General features: G+C 39.7%; 1 protein-coding gene across 3 annotated transcripts in view; it reads left to right on the top strand.

Moving 5' to 3' along the window:
* LOC133474967 (EGF-like repeat and discoidin I-like domain-containing protein 3) overlaps positions 1-17,132 on the top strand; it is a 106,116-nt gene extending 88,984 nt beyond the window's left edge. For all 3 annotated transcript variants that reach the window (XM_061767189.1, XM_061767188.1, XM_061767187.1), the window contains 2 exons: positions 4,003-4,158; positions 14,256-17,132. In XM_061767189.1, coding sequence (XP_061623173.1) covers positions 4,003-4,158; positions 14,256-14,405 — 306 coding nt within the window. In that variant the 3' untranslated portion in view covers positions 14,406-17,132. The remainder of the gene's footprint in view (positions 1-4,002; positions 4,159-14,255) is intronic.
* The last annotated feature ends 947 nt before the right edge of the window (positions 17,133-18,079 follow it).

Raw genomic sequence — 18,079 nt, 5'->3', positions numbered from 1 at the left:
CTGCTGCCCCCGCGACCTGACCTCGGATAAGCAGAGGAAAATGGATGGATGGATGGATATATTACATCCACCAATCAATTTTCCCTGATTATTATTATTTATTATTAGTTCTTCAATTTGTAGAATTCTTGTATTTTATCTCATTGTATTGTCATGGCCAAAAGATTCATCAGTGGATGAAATTTAGTAACTTAACTGTTTTAGTTTTCATGTTTGTGACTCATGTTGCTTTGATACTATCTCAATGCATTTGAACAGGAATTTGTGTTTTTTGTTGTAATATAGAAAAATCGATATATATATATTTTAAATTAAGAAGAGAGAGGAAATTTAATACAACCAAAAATGCATGAATTGTCAGTGAAATCGGATGTAGAATGGAACTTTTCATAGGCTCAACATCTGCCATGAGAAGAGGGATTTTTTTCAGATGTAAAAAGGATAGAATTTGCTTTGAGTTTTGAGTTTAGGTCTATTCAGATGTTCACATATCAAGATGCATCGTGGGTGATCAGATGTCAAGCGAACGTCTCTGTGTTGGAATGCGTCACCACCTTCATCTTCCCACTCCCTTGCTCTGCAAACCAATAAATACAGACCTTGTTTGCAAAGCGCAAATGGACTGTCATTTTTAATTGCAGAGATGCTGAAAAATGCCTAGCCTGTCAAATCAATCTCAGTACTCTAAGATGCTTGCTGAATTCATATGCAGATATCTGTTTTTATAAAGATCAGATGGAAATCGAAAGGAGGAAAATCAAAGTAATGCATCTTGGAATGTATTATAAATAAAACATTGTTAACATTGTTAAAATACTAGATCTCTTTGGATTTGTTGTACTCGTACTTAGACTGGAAAAAAGTATTCGATAGTAACGACACAGATACTTTAAAGTAAACACAGACACACACTTTGTTAGCCGACTGCAAATTATGTTGTGCAAACTGGATGAACTCCAGTGAGGTGGCGACGGCCTTTTACAAAGCCACTGCAGCGTGGCACGTCAAGTAAAAAGAAGGAAGTGATGGTGTGCTAAAGTATAATTTCAGTTGTCCTGTCGCTGTTTTACAGTATTTTACAACTTGTGTAATTCTCTTGTATTTCTTTGTACACAGATTATTTTATAGTTACAGAGGTTACATGGCATTCTTTTTCCAACTTGTATATCCACCAGAAATGATGTTCTTCTTCGTCTCTTATCTACTTCATGTATTCCTTTAATATAGTGTTCCCTATTGTTCAGACTGAGAAACAACATAACTGTAATGATGTGTTACTAGCCACATTTAAGTGAAATGTGTGGCAAGACTTGGATTTTAACATGTCACACAAATGTATAAGTACTCATAATTGGTCTGAAAAAAGTGATATTGCTAAATTGCTATTGTTATTTTTGCATTAGTGATCTAGGATATATGGTATTGCTCAGAATGACAGGTTTGATGTCTGGCATAAACAGGGACTGTGAGTACATGTGTACCACTCTTTTCTTGTCTGTGTTTTCACAGCATGTGTTTAAGTGAGTGTAGCGTTTATGGAATGAAATAATAATTGTGCTTAATTTAAAAGGAAACGATGAATTGGAAGCGGCGCCTGCGTCACTTCCGGGTTATCGTAATTTATATATAAATCAAGATATTTGATATATATGAGGGGCAGCACGTCATATTTTTTACAAGTTTAACTTGAGGCGAAATGACGACAAACCTTTTTTAATCAGTCTCTTATCGGAAGGTGGCTAGATTTTAGGAACTTTGAGTTCTAGACTTTCTAGAGGTTTCGTTCCGAACCCAAACACACATAATCAATGCAAGTGATGCATTTTATAGAAAATGTAATAATAAAAAGGGATTTCTACAGGATAAAACACAGACAAACACAAAACAAACAAGGTACAGACAAACATTGGCAAAGGAGGGGATTTGTGACGTGAGATGAGCAGAATGGGCGTGTAGTGAATGCGTATAGCTGAGGACTCCTGATCTCATTAATATAAACCCAAATATGCACTAATCCGTACTTTTAGTAGACCGCAATGTTGGACTTACTTGTCTGGAACACGTTTGAGGCAGGCGAGTCAGGCAGTGTGGTGTGGAGACATTACTATTTTCATGTGACATTTGTGCTGTGGGGTGGAACACTTCATCTGGGTCAGTTAACAACATATTCGACGTTAGACATTCAGGTTTGCAGCAATACAGTCACTAGTGGCGTTCATGTAAAGTTCTTAAAATATTAACTCCCAGTCGAGTCACAGACTGTCTTATGAACCCATGTCTGTAGTGTCGTTCCGTCGCCCGTGGGTGTCGCTGTTGCCTGTTCCAACTCCCAAGTGGTGGTACTCAGCAGGGTGGAGGCGCCTTTATTGGTGCAATCCTTCGAGTGGCGGGGAGTTAATTAACTTAGTGTCCGGGGGCGAACTCGCCATCCTTGGGTCTCCGCTTTGAAGTGCCAGGCAGCCGTGATTCACTTAGCGTCTGCAAGGCAAAGCAAATGTCTGTGTCTTGTTGAAGAGAGTTTATTGTTGATCCGTTTAGAGTCTGCGTGTGACTCTGGAGTTAACATCTACCTCAGCGGGGAGCGGCGGTAGTGCGAGGCTGGGGTGCCGGGTGGCATCTTTTGTGTGGCATGTCCGCTACATAAGCACCTTTAAAAAAGTCGCACTCACCTCACAGTCGAGGGGGTGAGAGGGAATCTCTCAAGCAGTGTTCAAAACTGTCGAGAGGAAGACAGGGAGTTTGCTCATTCACTGCTTTGCATAGCTTGAAATAATACATTTCTGGGTTTGTAGGCAGTTTCAGGAAATGAAAGTACTGTGTGGTGTTCTAAGAGTTACTGTGGTGTTCAATGTTAAACAGAAGGTGGAGCATTTTTTTAAAGCATTATAAAAGCTGGCTTTATTTATAAATCAACTGATTTGGTCCTGTCAGTGTGCTGTGATCCACACTATGTAGGTTAGGCCAATTAATTTGATGTATGTTTCCTCACCATTATGTATATTCAGCAAAAGGAATGCACACCTTTGTATGTCTTGTTCTCTCTGCGCTTCTACATTTGTCAGCTTCTTCCCTTGCGACATCAAATGCAGAGTTGCACCTTCTGTGTGTCCTGTGATGGAATAGTATATAGTTAATAATGAATAAGTTGTTTCGTTCATCTCTGTTGTCTGATTTTGTGACATACTTCCTTTCTGGGGCACACATTGACTTGTGTTAAAGGTTTGACATGCACAGTAGCTCCTCTTCAAAGCAATAGATAGGGCCAAGGTGAGGAGCTACATTCCAGCGTTCCAAGGTGGCCGTCAATCAGCGACAGTCAGAAGTGACCTCAGCTTCGTGGTGAGAGGGTCGACGTATGTTAACAGCTTTGCCTTTAGAATTTCGGTAGCTTAGACAATTAGAAAATGGAGGAGCTATTAAGTAATTCAAAGTAGTCACTTAAGACAAGACCTTTTGAGAGGAGAACATACCAGCGGATCAGCAACCTTGACGTGAAAGAGCGCGGACTCATCATAATAATAATAATAATGTTTATAATAATTTTGTTTTGCTTTGTATAGCTGCCAGCATGACATTTCTAAAGCCGCCACTGGTAAAAACTCCACTAGCTGCCACTGAGTAACATGTATTTTTACTTCTAAGCCTAAGCACTGTAACATATCAACTGCATGGAACAAATAATAACCCATTCCAAGTTGAAGCCAAATCAAAATGTTTGGGTCTTTGAAGCAGCATGAGATTTCTATACTGCTTAGGCAAGCTTGTGAACTCGCCCTTGCTGTTCAATATCTGTGAATAATGAAAGTGATGCCTCATGCCCGTGTCTCTATTAAATTATAAATTATATATAAATTCTCTGGATATGTGGAAAAAAGACATGCAGACATGCAAAAATATGTTCTTCTAATCTTGTCAGCATTGTTCAACTCTAGTTCAATTACATACTTGTTTCAGATTTCTTCTTTTTCTTTCTCTTCCACTCTCTGACTTGACTTCTTTCAGGTGGACTTGCTTGTGCCTACCAAGATCACGGGAATAATCACCCAAGGAGCTAAAGACTTCGGCCATGTACAGTTTGTCGGCTCGTACAAACTGGCATACAGTAATGATGGAGAGCGATGGAAGGTATACCAAGATGAGAAGCAAGGAAAGGACAAGGTATGTAAGGTTCAACCTGGTACACCGACCATCTGTATTAAAAAAACACTATAATTTAAAATGCATGCTCATGGATGAAGTGTACACTTAAGATTTGAATTATATATATATTACACCATTAAAGATGGAGACATTCCAGATAGAGCGAAAGAGCATTAAAATAAAAAAAAAGTGTGAAGCTGATGAAAATGACAAGTCTGAGTCTCTTTTCCACTTTAACATCTCCTCATCCGAGCCTTAAACTGAACTAGCCTGGGCTGTCATATTGCCTCTTTGCTTTAGGATCAGATAAGACTGTTGTGTCCACCAACCTTGACCAGTTCTGTTCTGAAAATCTTGTTTACGCCCCTTCAGCAGAGTACACACGTCCCCTCCAATCGGCCTCGACATCAGAGGCTGGGGGTGCTGCAGTCGCCTCTCTGCTGATATAAGGAGGAGGGCTGCAGCCGGAACTAAAAACCTTTGTCTTTCACATACTGTCGGCAAGTGGGGCACTGTTTACTTTTCTCACACTCCGTGTTACTGACAGATAAGCACTGCCTCTTCTGATTATTTGTGGCTTAGTGACACCCTGGCGATGAAAAATCGGGAGTCTTTTCCAGACCTTGTCACATTCACCAAGTTTAAATTAGGGTGTGTTATCGTTAGGATTGCAAAGTGGTGATAAATATAAGGTAAATTTTGTACACAACACCGTACAATCACAACAAGCAAACTGGGAATAACCTTAATAGGTGAGAATATTTTTGTGCTCTTTTTTTCAAATGTTCTGTATTAATAGCACATGCTTTGTCATTGACAAAACAGTAAACCTCACTAAAATTAGTTGAGAAATTATTTACATGCATTGCCTTTGATGGGAATGTTGCGCACACCAACGTTGCCACCACGTAGGCACATCGCTTCGCTGGGGTACTACATTTTGCTGGCGTATCTACCCTAATTTCTCGTGTATACTGCACATTTTTTTTCCCCCAAAAAATGTCAAAAGTCAATGGTGCGCATTATACATAGGTATGGGGGGAAATGAAAAAAACTTTCATTTGAATACACCACCGCCACCTAGAGGTTATGAAAAAGGTAAACCCTACACTTTAATTCCAAAATGACGCATACGTATGACTGCATATATGTACAGTTGTGCTCATACGTTTACATACCCTGGCAGAATTTGTGATTTTTTTTTTTAAATACGAATGATTACTGAACAACAACCATCATTAATTTCTTTAGGGTTATGTTTTGTTTGATGATGATGCTTTTCTGAAATGCTTGACAGTTTATTTAAATCCCATTAAAATAAAATTAAATGTGTTTCGCCTGCCCTTCATGTTTTCTTTAAAGAATTGTACCCATCTTACTAATTCTGCCTGGGTAATCAAACATATGAGCACAACTGTGTGTTTTCTCATTTTCTAAATAGAAGTAGGGTTTTGAATTTAAAAATAAGAGCAAGTAAATAAAAAGAATTACATGTTCTAATAAACTGTTTAATTTCAGAATAATTATTTGAAAAAAATACAGATAATAGGTCATGTTTTGATCATATGGGTAGAAGCAAAATCATGCATTGTAAAAATGCATTATACATAGGTAGAAGGGTTTTCCAGAATTTTAAGGTCAACTTTGGGGGTGCGTATTATACATGGGTGCGCATTATACACGAGAAATTACGGTAAGTCTTCTATTCATATCTGTTGTGCTAACAGCAATAGACCAACAAAAAAGCATCCACGCTTCTTCCTGGTAGGCCGCTAAGCAAACACTTCAAAATATGGGCAAGCTTTCACTGGACAAGCGAACATGCATGGTAGACATTGAAACAAAGAAAAGGAACAGACTTTGTTGTGGAAATGATATGAGAGTGGCCCTTTTCAAGGTGAAAGGCAACAGCAAAATTCACATTCATTTGCAGTAAAATTTCCTTGCGTTGTTTTTTTTCGTGTGAAATTCATGTTTTGTTGGTTGTGTTCTTTGAACACAGTGATTTGTGAGTAACTGATGTGTGGTTCATTTTGTACACTAATAAAATATATACTTTTGAATTTGAAAAAAAAAACATTTTATCTTTTTCAATTAGAAAAGGTTCGGCGAAGGCGCATATTTGTGGGGTTCTGTAGACCTCAAACAAGCTTAAGAACCACTGCTTTAGAGGTTTTACTATTTCCATACAATCTAGCATTTACCGTAGGTTCCTTCTGTGTTGCAGGTTGATCAGTCGCATCAGACTTTATATTAAGAATAATGTTTCTGTTCGATCTATGTCCGCCAATGGGATTTTTAGTGGGGGTTGGAGTAATAATATAAACAGATTTTATTTAATGTAGTTGTATTCTGAGTAACTATAAATGTTTGCACAAATTTGCATGAGGGGCTGTGACTGTTCAGATACTGAGATATTGATACAGCTGTGTAAACAGTTGTGTGTGAAAGTAAATATTAGATAATGCAAGTATTCTGTATATATTTGCACAATGGGAAACCAACTTAACAAAAACAATTCCAAGAATTGATTTTCTGAGCAGCCGGCACGGCGGACAACTGGTTAGCACATCTGGCTCACTGGGGTTCAAATCCCAGCCCCGCCTGTGTGGAGTTTGGATCTTCTCCCCGTGCCTGGGTGGGTTTTCTCCGGCACTCCGGTTTCCTCCCACATCCCAAAAACATGCGTGGTAGGTTGATTGAAGACTCTAAATTGCCCGTAAGTGTGAATGTGAGTTTGAATGGTTGTTTGTTTCTATGTGCCCTGCGATTGGCTGGCATCCAAGTTCAGGGTGTACCCCGCCACCCGCCCGAAGATAGCTGGGATAGGCTCCAGCAGCCCGCAACCCTTGTGAGGATGAACAATAAAGAAAATGGATGGATGAATGGATTTTCTGAGCGAAGAACTTTGAATGTCAAGTTAAAAACAATCTATGGACATCACGTGTTCTACATACGTACATCTCCAGTTGATCTTTTTGGCGGGCTCTCCACTTTTGACCTTCACCATGATATATGCAGTAATACCTCACTCAGATTTTAAAAACAGATACAAGCTATTTCTTTCCCTGTATAATTCACATCCCCCTTTGTTGTTTTGGCAATATACTTCAGAGCATAACAAGGACAGCCGGTCAGCCGGAGTGTGTGTGCCTTGTATTAGAGGAGAGGCTTGTTTAGCAGGAATGTGGAGAATGTCAATCAGTTTGTCCTGAGACTGAGCCAGGGGACCTTTCACAAGGATGATTCTTCAAGGTGTTTCCACCCTCTGATGGCTGAAGTTGCTATTAATGCCAGAGGACACATTTGACTGTTGGACTCCTGTGGCTCCTCCTGCCACACCACAATAGTGGACTTGACAGGGATATATAGTGTGTGTGTGTGTGTGGGCGTGTGTGTGGGCGTGTGTCTGTGTGTGTGTGTGTGCCTGGCTGTTTGGTTTGGGCACAGTGTTTGATGCTTCTAAGTATTCTTCTCAGCTCCTGGTTTCAGCTATTGTGTGGCAGCGGCTGAAGGCGGTTAGATTTAGAGCGGAGCGTCTGTCAGAATACAGATGTCGTCAGTCACGCATATCAGGATCTCCTTACAGAGTCCATAGGAGACCTTGTTTACCTTTTTTTCTTTTTTTTTTTTACAAGCAATGTTGTCACATCATGACCTTTCCGTAATTATACAGTGCGTGATCACATATCTTAATCTAGTATGAATCAATCAGATTTTCCGGACCAAGACATTTTTTGAGATTGTTTCTGCTTCCAACTTTGTAGGAACAGTTTGGGGACAACCCTGTTTTGTTCCAGCCCACCACAAAAGAGAGGTGATCGATATATTTTCACACATCCTCACCTCTTGTAGGTGAAATTGCCAGCACTCCTAGTATTTTTATCCATACACAGTCAAGTAAAAATTCATCACACAATGTGCCAATTTTGATTAAAGGGAATTTGTATTTGGTTGAATTGATATTGCTGGAAATGACACAAGAAAATGACAAAGCACACCCTGTGAGGGAAGGACAGGACAAGATAGAACAGGACAAGGACAGGAGAAGAAGCATGCAGGACAAGGGTCGTGAACCCGACTGTACAACTGAAGTGTGGTGGCATTAATTAAATGAATTAATTAAATTAAAAGTCTACAGGACGAGAGTATAAGTGAGGGGATACACAAGCGATTTGCATATTCATGAGTTATTTGTCGCAGTAAGTTCGTGACCCCACACCCAGTGAAAGAGTCCTTGGGGTCTGTGTCTGCGGATACATACATGCAAGTGAATTGATACCGTTTTACATGCACAAAGACTGACAGAAGTGTGCTGTAACTGCTGTGGCCGCACCGCGGCTGCTGCGGACCCCACCCAATCAATCGAGGGGCGGGATCTGGTCCAAGGGTCCACCCGAGAGCAGCCCGGCAGACGGGACACATCCCACACCGAGGGACCCGGGGCGGTCCGCCGGCCCCACCGAGGCGCCCCGACAACTGGCCACCCGGTGAAGGCCGCAGGGACCCAATGCCACCTCCCGCAGCCAGAATGGGGGACCCAGGCGGGTGCCAGGCGGGTGCCAGGCGGCACCGCCCCAGCACCCACGGAACATGGGCGAGTCACCATCACACCTTGCCACAGTAGTTCCCCCCCACGCCCGAGATCAGGAAGGAGTGAAAAAAAGTCCCGCCCCCACAGATTCCGGAACAGCAAACACAGTGACAAGAGGAGAAGATCCCCACAGCATGCATGTGTCTTTTCACCATGCAAACCGATCTAAAATGTGTGAAAATAAAAGAGAAAAAGGAAAAATAAATGAATATAATAATAATAAAACAACAACAACAACCGCGACAACAAAGAATATAGAATTCCATTGTTTACTTTCACACTTATGAAAATAGTCTTGCTATTGTCAAATGTCAAATGGCACCCTACTCAGGCAAAGGGATCAAGAGTCTAGATTTAGCATGTTGAGGAAAGGTGACCAGCTATCTACGTATATATATATATATATATATATATATATATATATATATATAATTGATTTTTTCCTTCTGCTGGTATTTTTTCTAACGCAATATATTCTATAATAAGATGTAGTCACTGATTGATGTTAATAGCGTGTTTGTTTTTCCAGTTGAATAGAATTGTTTTCTTCACGGTAGCTAACGCGACAAGTAATGATTGTGAATATTTATTAGGGAGGTCAATTATGCCTAAATCGCCAAGTATGCACAATGTTGGGGAAAGTGGAATCCTGCAATTTAAAATATACGAGAGTTTTTGTATAAGCATTGAATTGGTGTACATTCCCATATAGCATGAAAATAGGTGTCTGGGGTATTTTTGGTGCATTGCACGCATATATTAGATGGAGAGAAGCCCATTTTATGCATAGTGTACTGAGTAAAGTGTGTTCTATGGAGCACTTTATATTCTATAAGCTGTAGATTTGTGTTTTTTGTCATTCTAAACGTATTGTTACAAATCTGTATCCAGTAGCTACGGTCAGCAGACATGGAGAGGTCTTCTTCTCATTTGGTGATTGGTAAGTGCATTGATTTAGTACATGAAATTAATTTATAAACTTTTGAGAGATTTCTTTTACTTTGCGGGAGAAGCTTCATTGTTTGCTTGACAAGCTCCAGCAGTTTGAGGGTCCTCTGGAGTGTTGGTATTCATTTTTTTATTGCTGCTTTTAATTTATTGTATTGAAGAAAGTTTCCGGCTGTTATTTGGAATTCTTGGAACAGTTCATCACGTGTCCTAAAAACATTATTGTTAAATTGGTTAATTCCATATTGTTCCCATGAACTAAAATTAAGGGGTATTTTATTAATTTCGAAATCTGGATTATGCCAGATTGGGGAGAGCATACTGGGAGCTAATTGAGATCCTGTCGATACTAAAATTTGCCACCAAGCCGTTAAGGTGGATGCGATTATTGGATTCTTGAAATATTTATGGCATTTAAGACTAGTAGAACTAAATGGGAGTTTTGGTAGTTTGATGTTGCTGCAGTCTGTTCCAATTCTCCTCACTGTGGTGCAACCATTTGATGAGGTATTGTAATACCTCACTGTCAATATTTACACCATTGCTTGTTGGATCAATCAAGACCAAGTTATTGATTTATGTGTCACACTGTTTCACTCAGGTGGCACGAGGTTAATTAGATCTCATTAGGTAACAAAATGCGGTTACTGTAAATACAAATTAACATTTTTGCCACTTTTCTGGTAGTTTGAGAAAAAATCTGTATCAGTAATTAATATCAGTTTTTGAGAAGAAATTGTTAGCTGTGGCCACGCAATTGAGTTCGTCGTCTTGATGTTTCAGTGAGAACACGGCTGAATCTCTCAAGGGTGATTAGGGCAAAGAGCAGATAAATGTGGGTGACCTGGAATCTTGACCTGATCAGCAGGTTTAAATCGCAGATAATGTCGGATTTCCCAAGACACACAAGGCCTGGCAGTGTGAGGCTACCACTATACCAGCCACCACAATCAAAAGTTGAGAGTGTAGTTGGCACCTCCACGGTCAGTTTTGAGCAAGAGTTTCGAGTTGCACTATTGTGTCTATATTTAAATCATCCACCCAGTCCTGATTACTCGAGATTGCAGATCCCCGGAGAAGAGATTGCAAATTGGTTTGCAATTAAGGATTAAATTCAGTCTTCCCCTCAGGCTGATTAAAGATACCTAGTGTGCGGATATGCAGCCCCATTAGGAACATTTCATAATTCACATGAAGATGAAAATTCTGAGCTAATAATAATAAGTATGAAGTATAAATCACAACCATCAGTCACCCCTTCTGGTACCAATAGACCAATCAGTCTAGTTCTGGATTGACAAACTATTTCATTAGCAAGGTATCATTAAAGCCAAGTTTCTGAGAAGGTGGAAATGTGGTACTAAAATTGTGGCAGACAGCACTGGAAAAGGGCTGAAATGCTGCATCTGTGATATAACATAGTTTGCCTGTCTACAGCTACAAACCTTGTCTAACGGCACAGATAAGACTGACACATAAGAGAAAAGATTTCACTGGAGGAGCAACATGATGAAACAGAATGTAGAATAAAAGTGACAGATACTATTTTTTTTAAATATCACATGTATGGGAAGAATAACCAAAGAATACAACTGTCACATGATCAAAACACAAAGTCGTAAACACACTAAAATATGGCAGTACATAACAACGTCAAAGAGGACAAATGAAGAATGACATGAAGTCACAAAGAGGAGGAAGTGACTTGGCTTATCACGTTTGCGACTATAATATGTTATGGGGTCAAGAAATGCTGTCATCCTTCTTTCGGGTTTTCACTTGCACTTTTAAGTTATTGCTTCAACTACAATAAACAATAAACAATAATCAAATCCGAACACAATGAGTAATACGTTTCTATCATCCAATTGTAAATTATTGCCATAGAAGTTTACACAAACCAGAGACCCTTGAATTGTACAGTAACAGACGTACGCTATACTAAAATAACGTAAGAGGTATAAGACTTAATTTAGGAGACTAATGTACTGTTGTTATTTTTTTAAATGAGCACCACAATTATACAGTAGGACCGTATTCTCTACTGCTGCAATTTGTTCATGATTATCTTGTTCAGAGAAATCCCTATGGTAACATTTTCGTTCAAAAAAGCACCGCAAAAAAAATATGGGAAAATGACCAGTTTAATGTCCCATTTTTCATCCATTTGTTTGGATTTGGACCGCTGATTTTTCCATTTTGCACAACAGCGAGTCCCATTACATTCAAATTACACAGCCATAATCATATATTTTTAATTGAAATGATCATATCCTTCAGTGAAGCTACCCCCGTAGATTAATTTCCTCTTAATAAACTCCATTCTACTGTCAATTAAACACTTACGAATCCAATGCTGCATCCTGCCTGTTTGTAGCAATTTGTTGGGCCCTGTACTGTTGTTTAAAGGTTTATTGCAAGCAAAGTGATTCATAAATTAATTATCAGCCTTAATTTAGCCTCCATTTGTTGCCTGAATAGTTCAGCGTCTCCACTGCAGTGTACATTTGATGACAACTCCTATCAGCATGCGGCACAAAGTGTTATGTTGATTATATATTTTTGTTGTTGATTACCTGTATATATTTTACAGTGCCAAGCAAATAATAGAGGAATAGAGCTTCCGAAACATTTTTGGCAGGCACCAAAAAGTTTGTTTCATTTCTGAGGATAGAAAAAAAAAAACTAGATGATGCTTTGAATTGCTGAATTAAAATTGACTAGAATGACACACAGGGCCTTATTTTCATAAACGGCATAAATCTGGCGCAGCGGACGGAATAACTGTACTCCAGGGGCGAGTTAGAGCGGTGTTGGTAATTTCATAGTCTAGCACAGCCCGGCGGATCTGAGAGTGGGCGGGCTGTGCCACTGTCGGCGTGTACACAGCTGACTTCATTCGCCGCCAATCAAAGCGGCTCCTTCCTTTCCCTTTAAATTTGACGGAATGACAGTCTCAACAGAGACATCTCTGTGTGGAAGAAGACGATGCAGAAGAGGACGATGCGTAATCGCAGCGATCCGTGCGTGAATGGAGCATTGTCACTCACAGCTCTTGTCCGGTGTGGCAATTGACCCGGGAACAGATTATTTCTCCCCGAATAAATTGTAGGTCAACCCAGCACCCCAGTGTGGATTGTGCTTAACGTTTAAGGTTCCCTTGTACAGTGCTACCTTGACTTACGAGTGCCCCAACATGTTGTGGTTTTTTTTAGTTACGAGCTGTTGCTTGGTCGATTTTTTATTTATTTTATTTTATTTTTTTTAACTTACAAAAATGAAGCCTGTTTTATTGTTTCACTTCCGGATTGAACTTTTTTGGCCCGGAAAACCAATCGGCAACGGGAAGAGGGGGGTCAAAATTATTCATCTTTCCAGAGATCCATCCATCCATTTTCTGTACCGCTTATCCTCAATAGGGTCGCCCCCGCCCCCCCCTCAGTCTTTTTTATATTGGAGCCATTTGCTAAAATCCTTTAAGTTCATTTGTTTCCACATTAATGTACACACAACACTCCATGTTTACAGAAGAAAAAAAACTGAATTGTTGATATTTTTGCAGATTTATTAAATATGCTCAATTGGGTTTAGGTCAGGGCTCTGGCTGGGCCATTCAAGAAAAGTCATGGAGTTGTTCTGAAGACACTCCTTCGGTATTTTAGCTGTGTGCTTGGGGTCATTGTCTTTTTTGAAGGTGAACCTTCGGCCCAGTCTGAGGTTCTGAGCACTCTGGATAAGGTTTTTGTCCAGGATATCCCTGTACTTAGCCGCATTCATCTTTCCTTCGATTGCAACCAGTCGTCCTGTCCCTACAGCTGAAAAAGACCCCCACAGCAGGATGCTGCCACCACCATGCTTCACTGTTGGGACTGTGTTGGACAGGTAATGAGCAGTGCCTTGTTTTCTCCACACATGCCACTTAGAATTAAGGCCAACAATTTCTATCTTGGTCTCATCAGACCAGAGAATCTTATTTCTCACTATCTTGGAGTCCTTCAGGTGTTTTTTAGCAAACTCCATGCGGGATTTCATGTGTCTTGCACTGAGGAGAGGCTTCCTTCGAGCTACTCTGCCATAAAGCCCCGACTGGTGGAGGGCTGCAGTGATGGTTGTCTTTCTAGAACTTTCTACTATCTCCCAACTGCATCTCTGGAGCTCAGCCACAGTGATCATTGGGTTCTTCTTTACCTCTCTCACCAAGGCTCTTCTCCCAATTGCTCAGTTTGGCCGGACGGTCAGCTCTAGGAAGGGTTCTGATCATCCCAAATGTGTTCCATTTAAGGATTATGGAGGCCACTGTGCTCTTAGGAACCTAAAGTGCAGCAGAATATTTTTTGTAACCTTGGCCAGATCTGTGCCTTGGCACAATTCTGTCTCTGAGGTCTTCAGGCAGTTCCTTTGACCTTATGATTCTCATTTGCTCTTACATGGCTGCGATATAACAAAAAGTGAAAAATTTAAGGTGGTCTGAAAACTTTCTATAACCACTGTATGTAATAGCAGAAACAAATGTCTTTGAGTTCAGTGAAGGTACAGGCAGTCTTTTAGGTTCATGTTCTTTGTGTGTTTGCAGGTCTTTCAGGGGAACTTTGACAACGACACACACAGAAAGAATGTGATCGATCCACCCATCTACGCTCGGGTCATCCGGATCCTTCCGTGGTCGTGGTACGGCAGGATCACTTTGCGTGCAGAAGTACTCGGCTGCACTATGGAGGAGTGATGTCCTTACCTCCTTTGTTTCTCCTTCTCTACCATCTCAACGATATACTGGCAAATGTCATCCAGTAGTGGAAAAAAAGAAAACTGTGCAACCTGTAAAAACAAAAAAGAAATTGATTTCCAGTAGATTTTTTTTTCAGAATTTGTGAAGAGTCGCCATTTTTAGTTTATTATTTGTACAATAATTTAATGCTCAAGTTTTTTTTCTTATGTATATTTTTTTTTCTTCACAGCGTGATTCTTGCCTTTTTATTGTTCTTGAGAACTGTAATATACATATGTGGGTTCTGGGTTGGGGGGGTGGGCTCTCTGAGGCTGGGGTCTCACTCGGGATTTGCCATATAAATTATTGTAAAAAGTCACTTTTTAAACTAAATATGTGTCTGTCATGTTGCATTAGTACCCTCACAAACAGACAAACACACACACAGACATGCACATACACACACACACACACGTCATATTGTTAAACATGTTTTTAGTTTGACTTTGACAGGCCCTGCTTTCACTCTAATGGACACGTGCATTATTACTCCAGCAACCAAAACACTATTAATGCTCTTGTATTATATGTAAAACAGTAGAAAATTGCATGGTGCGTGAATAAAAAGACTGCTTAATACGACAAATCAGTCAAAACCTCCAGCTGTGAACGTAATCGCGAAAACTTTTTTCCATTCTTTTTTAAATTGTTCTGAAAAAGCTTCGTGGAGTTGATAAATATTCATGACGATTCATTCATTGGTATTGACACAGATGTTGACATGTCTCAGCATTCATATGTATTCATTCCGATTTTTTTATAGATTTGTGTTGACCGTTTATGCATTTTGTATTTATTCAGATTATTTTTGTTGCATTTTTTCACATTTTAGAAATCTATGTTCAGTGAGTTGTGTCAATATGTAAGATGAATTTATTAAAAAGCTCAGGATATATGTCAGTCTTAAAACCCACAAATTTATACTTTTGGGCCACTATCTGTGCATTATTATTTAACCTCAATGTTTAAGTCCACAAGTGAACCATTTCCCATTTATTTATATTACCTTTAAATTGACAACTGTCTCTTGTTTTTGAAAAGAGAGCTGCTAACCGCAATGAATTATATACAAAAACACGCAATGATCCAACACACGTGCAGTAACCATGGTAACCCTTCACCAAACACTCTTGCATACTTAAACACAATGAAGGATTGTGTCTTCAACTCAATGGGATAGTGCATTCTTACTGGGAATGCAATTACAATCTTGACCAGATGTTTTTTGGTTCTTGGCATATTTGTCAGTGTTTCCACGGCACACTGGTACCAGCTTATCTTAACTCAGCTCCACTGTACCCGGCTGCTGCTGCCTCGATTTTCTGAGTTTAACAGTTAACGTTGGAAAGTGCAAAAACCATGCCGCGTTGCATACTTCAGTTGGAACAAGATATGCTAACAAACAATAACAATGGAGGAGAATGGGGGTCTGTTTTCTTATTGGCATTAATCCTAAGTGTGGCAATAACGAATCTGCTCGATCAATGAACAATCAGCACTGGTTTCCATTATCCATATGGTATGGGCTTGACCTGCTCGGAACCCCCACTGATGAGGTAGAAATAGTACTACTTGTTTTTGCCAGTGGAAAAGCATTAATTCCTGTCAACGAATATGTACCGAGCTGTGGAAACAGGGCAAAGCAAGTCAGATATCGTCATAGCAATCACATTCAGAATATTCTGGTTATGGTTGGTTATATGGTTATGGTTATATAGTACAATGGTGTAAATTCATCCGACTAATTGGGTGTTCTATATGATGGTGTCAGATTACTATTGTGGTCTATTTATTGGACTATTACGCTTAGAGGGAAATTGAAGGGAAAGAGCTCTCTTGTGTCATGTTACTGATGAACTTTAAGGAATTTATCCAGCTATTTCATATTGTACAAATGCAATACATCCAATCTGAGACTACAGTAGAGCCTGAAATGGGAATTAAATATGTATTTAAGAGAAAATTAATGATTTAATTTAATGTTCCAAGCTCACTAAATGGTGGCAGTTGTTTCATTCACTTTTTATTCAAATTTAGAGAACCAACTCTTCAAGCAGGTCTTTGTCCCAAAAAGAAAAAAACATTACACACAGGTGTTTTTATCTGTACAAACTGTTATAAAAATACAGTACAGTATTTACACAGAAAAACTATGTTGTCGATGACTAATTCATGAAACGGCAATCAGCGACTGGCATTGTTTACATTCATGGACACGAGAATCGCATAGACAAATAACATCTTAATCCTACTTTTACTTGGAGAACTGTTATTTACTGCCAAATCCCTTCATCTGGCATCTGGTCTTTGTCGCCTGTGAGCACAAGAGTGGGCAGATTCACGATGAGTTTGAACTGTACAGAATAACAATGTCCACCGGTAGGTACATTATCTTGTTGTATTTCATACAGGTTTTACTTTGTTTTTACCATCAATTGTCTTGAGTGTTGTGCAAGTGCATCTCACGTTGGAGAAAAAAAAAGAGAAACTCATCTTGTCTTTGTAAGTCTACGTCATTTTATGTGCTCGGCCTAAGAGTCGATTTAGAAAATGGAATTAAAATTAATGCTGGTTAGGCTCAAGCCGGCAGAGGGACACCAGATGTTATGTACAGTAAAAAGTAAAAAAAGATGCTTCAACTCAAAAACTCAGTTCAGTTTGACAAATAAAAAGATATCTGTGAAAGTGTTGTGTTTGAGTTTTCTTCGAATTAGTCTAAACACTGTAAGTGAAACTTGCAGACGATTTAGATTCAGAAGTATTTGGACAAAGACCGAGTTTAAATTCTCTTCCCAAAAATGATTCCATTCATCCATCCATCCATCCATTTTCTGAGCCACTTCTCCTCACAAGGGTCGCGGGCGTGCTGGAGCCTATCCCAGCTATCATCGGGCAGGAGGCGGGGTACACGCTGAACTAATTGGCAGCCAATCGCAGGGCACATAGAAACAAACACCCATTCACACACACTTTCACACCTAGGGGCAATTAACCTGCCATGCATGTTTTTGGGATGTGGGAGGAAACCGGAGTGCCCGGAGAAAACCCACGCAGGCACGGGGAGAACATGCAAACTCCACATAGGCGGAGCCGGGGATTGAACCCCGGCCCTCAGCACTGTGAGGCAGACGCTCTAACCAGTCGATCATTCATCCATTCTAGCCTTCACAAAACAAAACAAAAACGTATGTAATGTATTTTAATGAAGAAAATGTGCTCTCTATAACATTTCTTTTTATAAACGTATGAAAGCATACAGTAAGGGCACAGATTCTCAAAATAATGTACTAATTAAACTGTTTTTAATCACACTTTTTGCTTCAATTCAATGGTCATTATGCTGCTTCTTCCGGTGTGTGTGCCTCTGGGGGCACTGTAATCAATAGTAATATTAGTCATTCTTCGCAGAGGATAAGGAATGTATGCCTCTGAGCATTGTTATATTATCTGTCCACATGTGTTGCTCTACGGTTTCTTTTCAAATGTCTGTTGCTTAAAGGGTTATAACACCGCCACATAGATGCTATACATTAGCCAGTCTGTCTATGGTGTTTCCTATTATGTTAGCATTAAGCTACCGGTTTTAAAGCCTAAGCTTTGCGGTTGTTTTAAATACACACGTAATTCTCTTT

This window comes from Phyllopteryx taeniolatus, chromosome 3, assembly GCF_024500385.1.
Source record: "Phyllopteryx taeniolatus isolate TA_2022b chromosome 3, UOR_Ptae_1.2, whole genome shotgun sequence".
Classification (NCBI taxonomy): domain Eukaryota; kingdom Metazoa; phylum Chordata; class Actinopteri; order Syngnathiformes; family Syngnathidae; genus Phyllopteryx; species Phyllopteryx taeniolatus.
The sequence above is the reverse complement of the archived record's forward strand: the minus strand, read 5'-3'. Positions and strand labels throughout refer to the sequence as shown.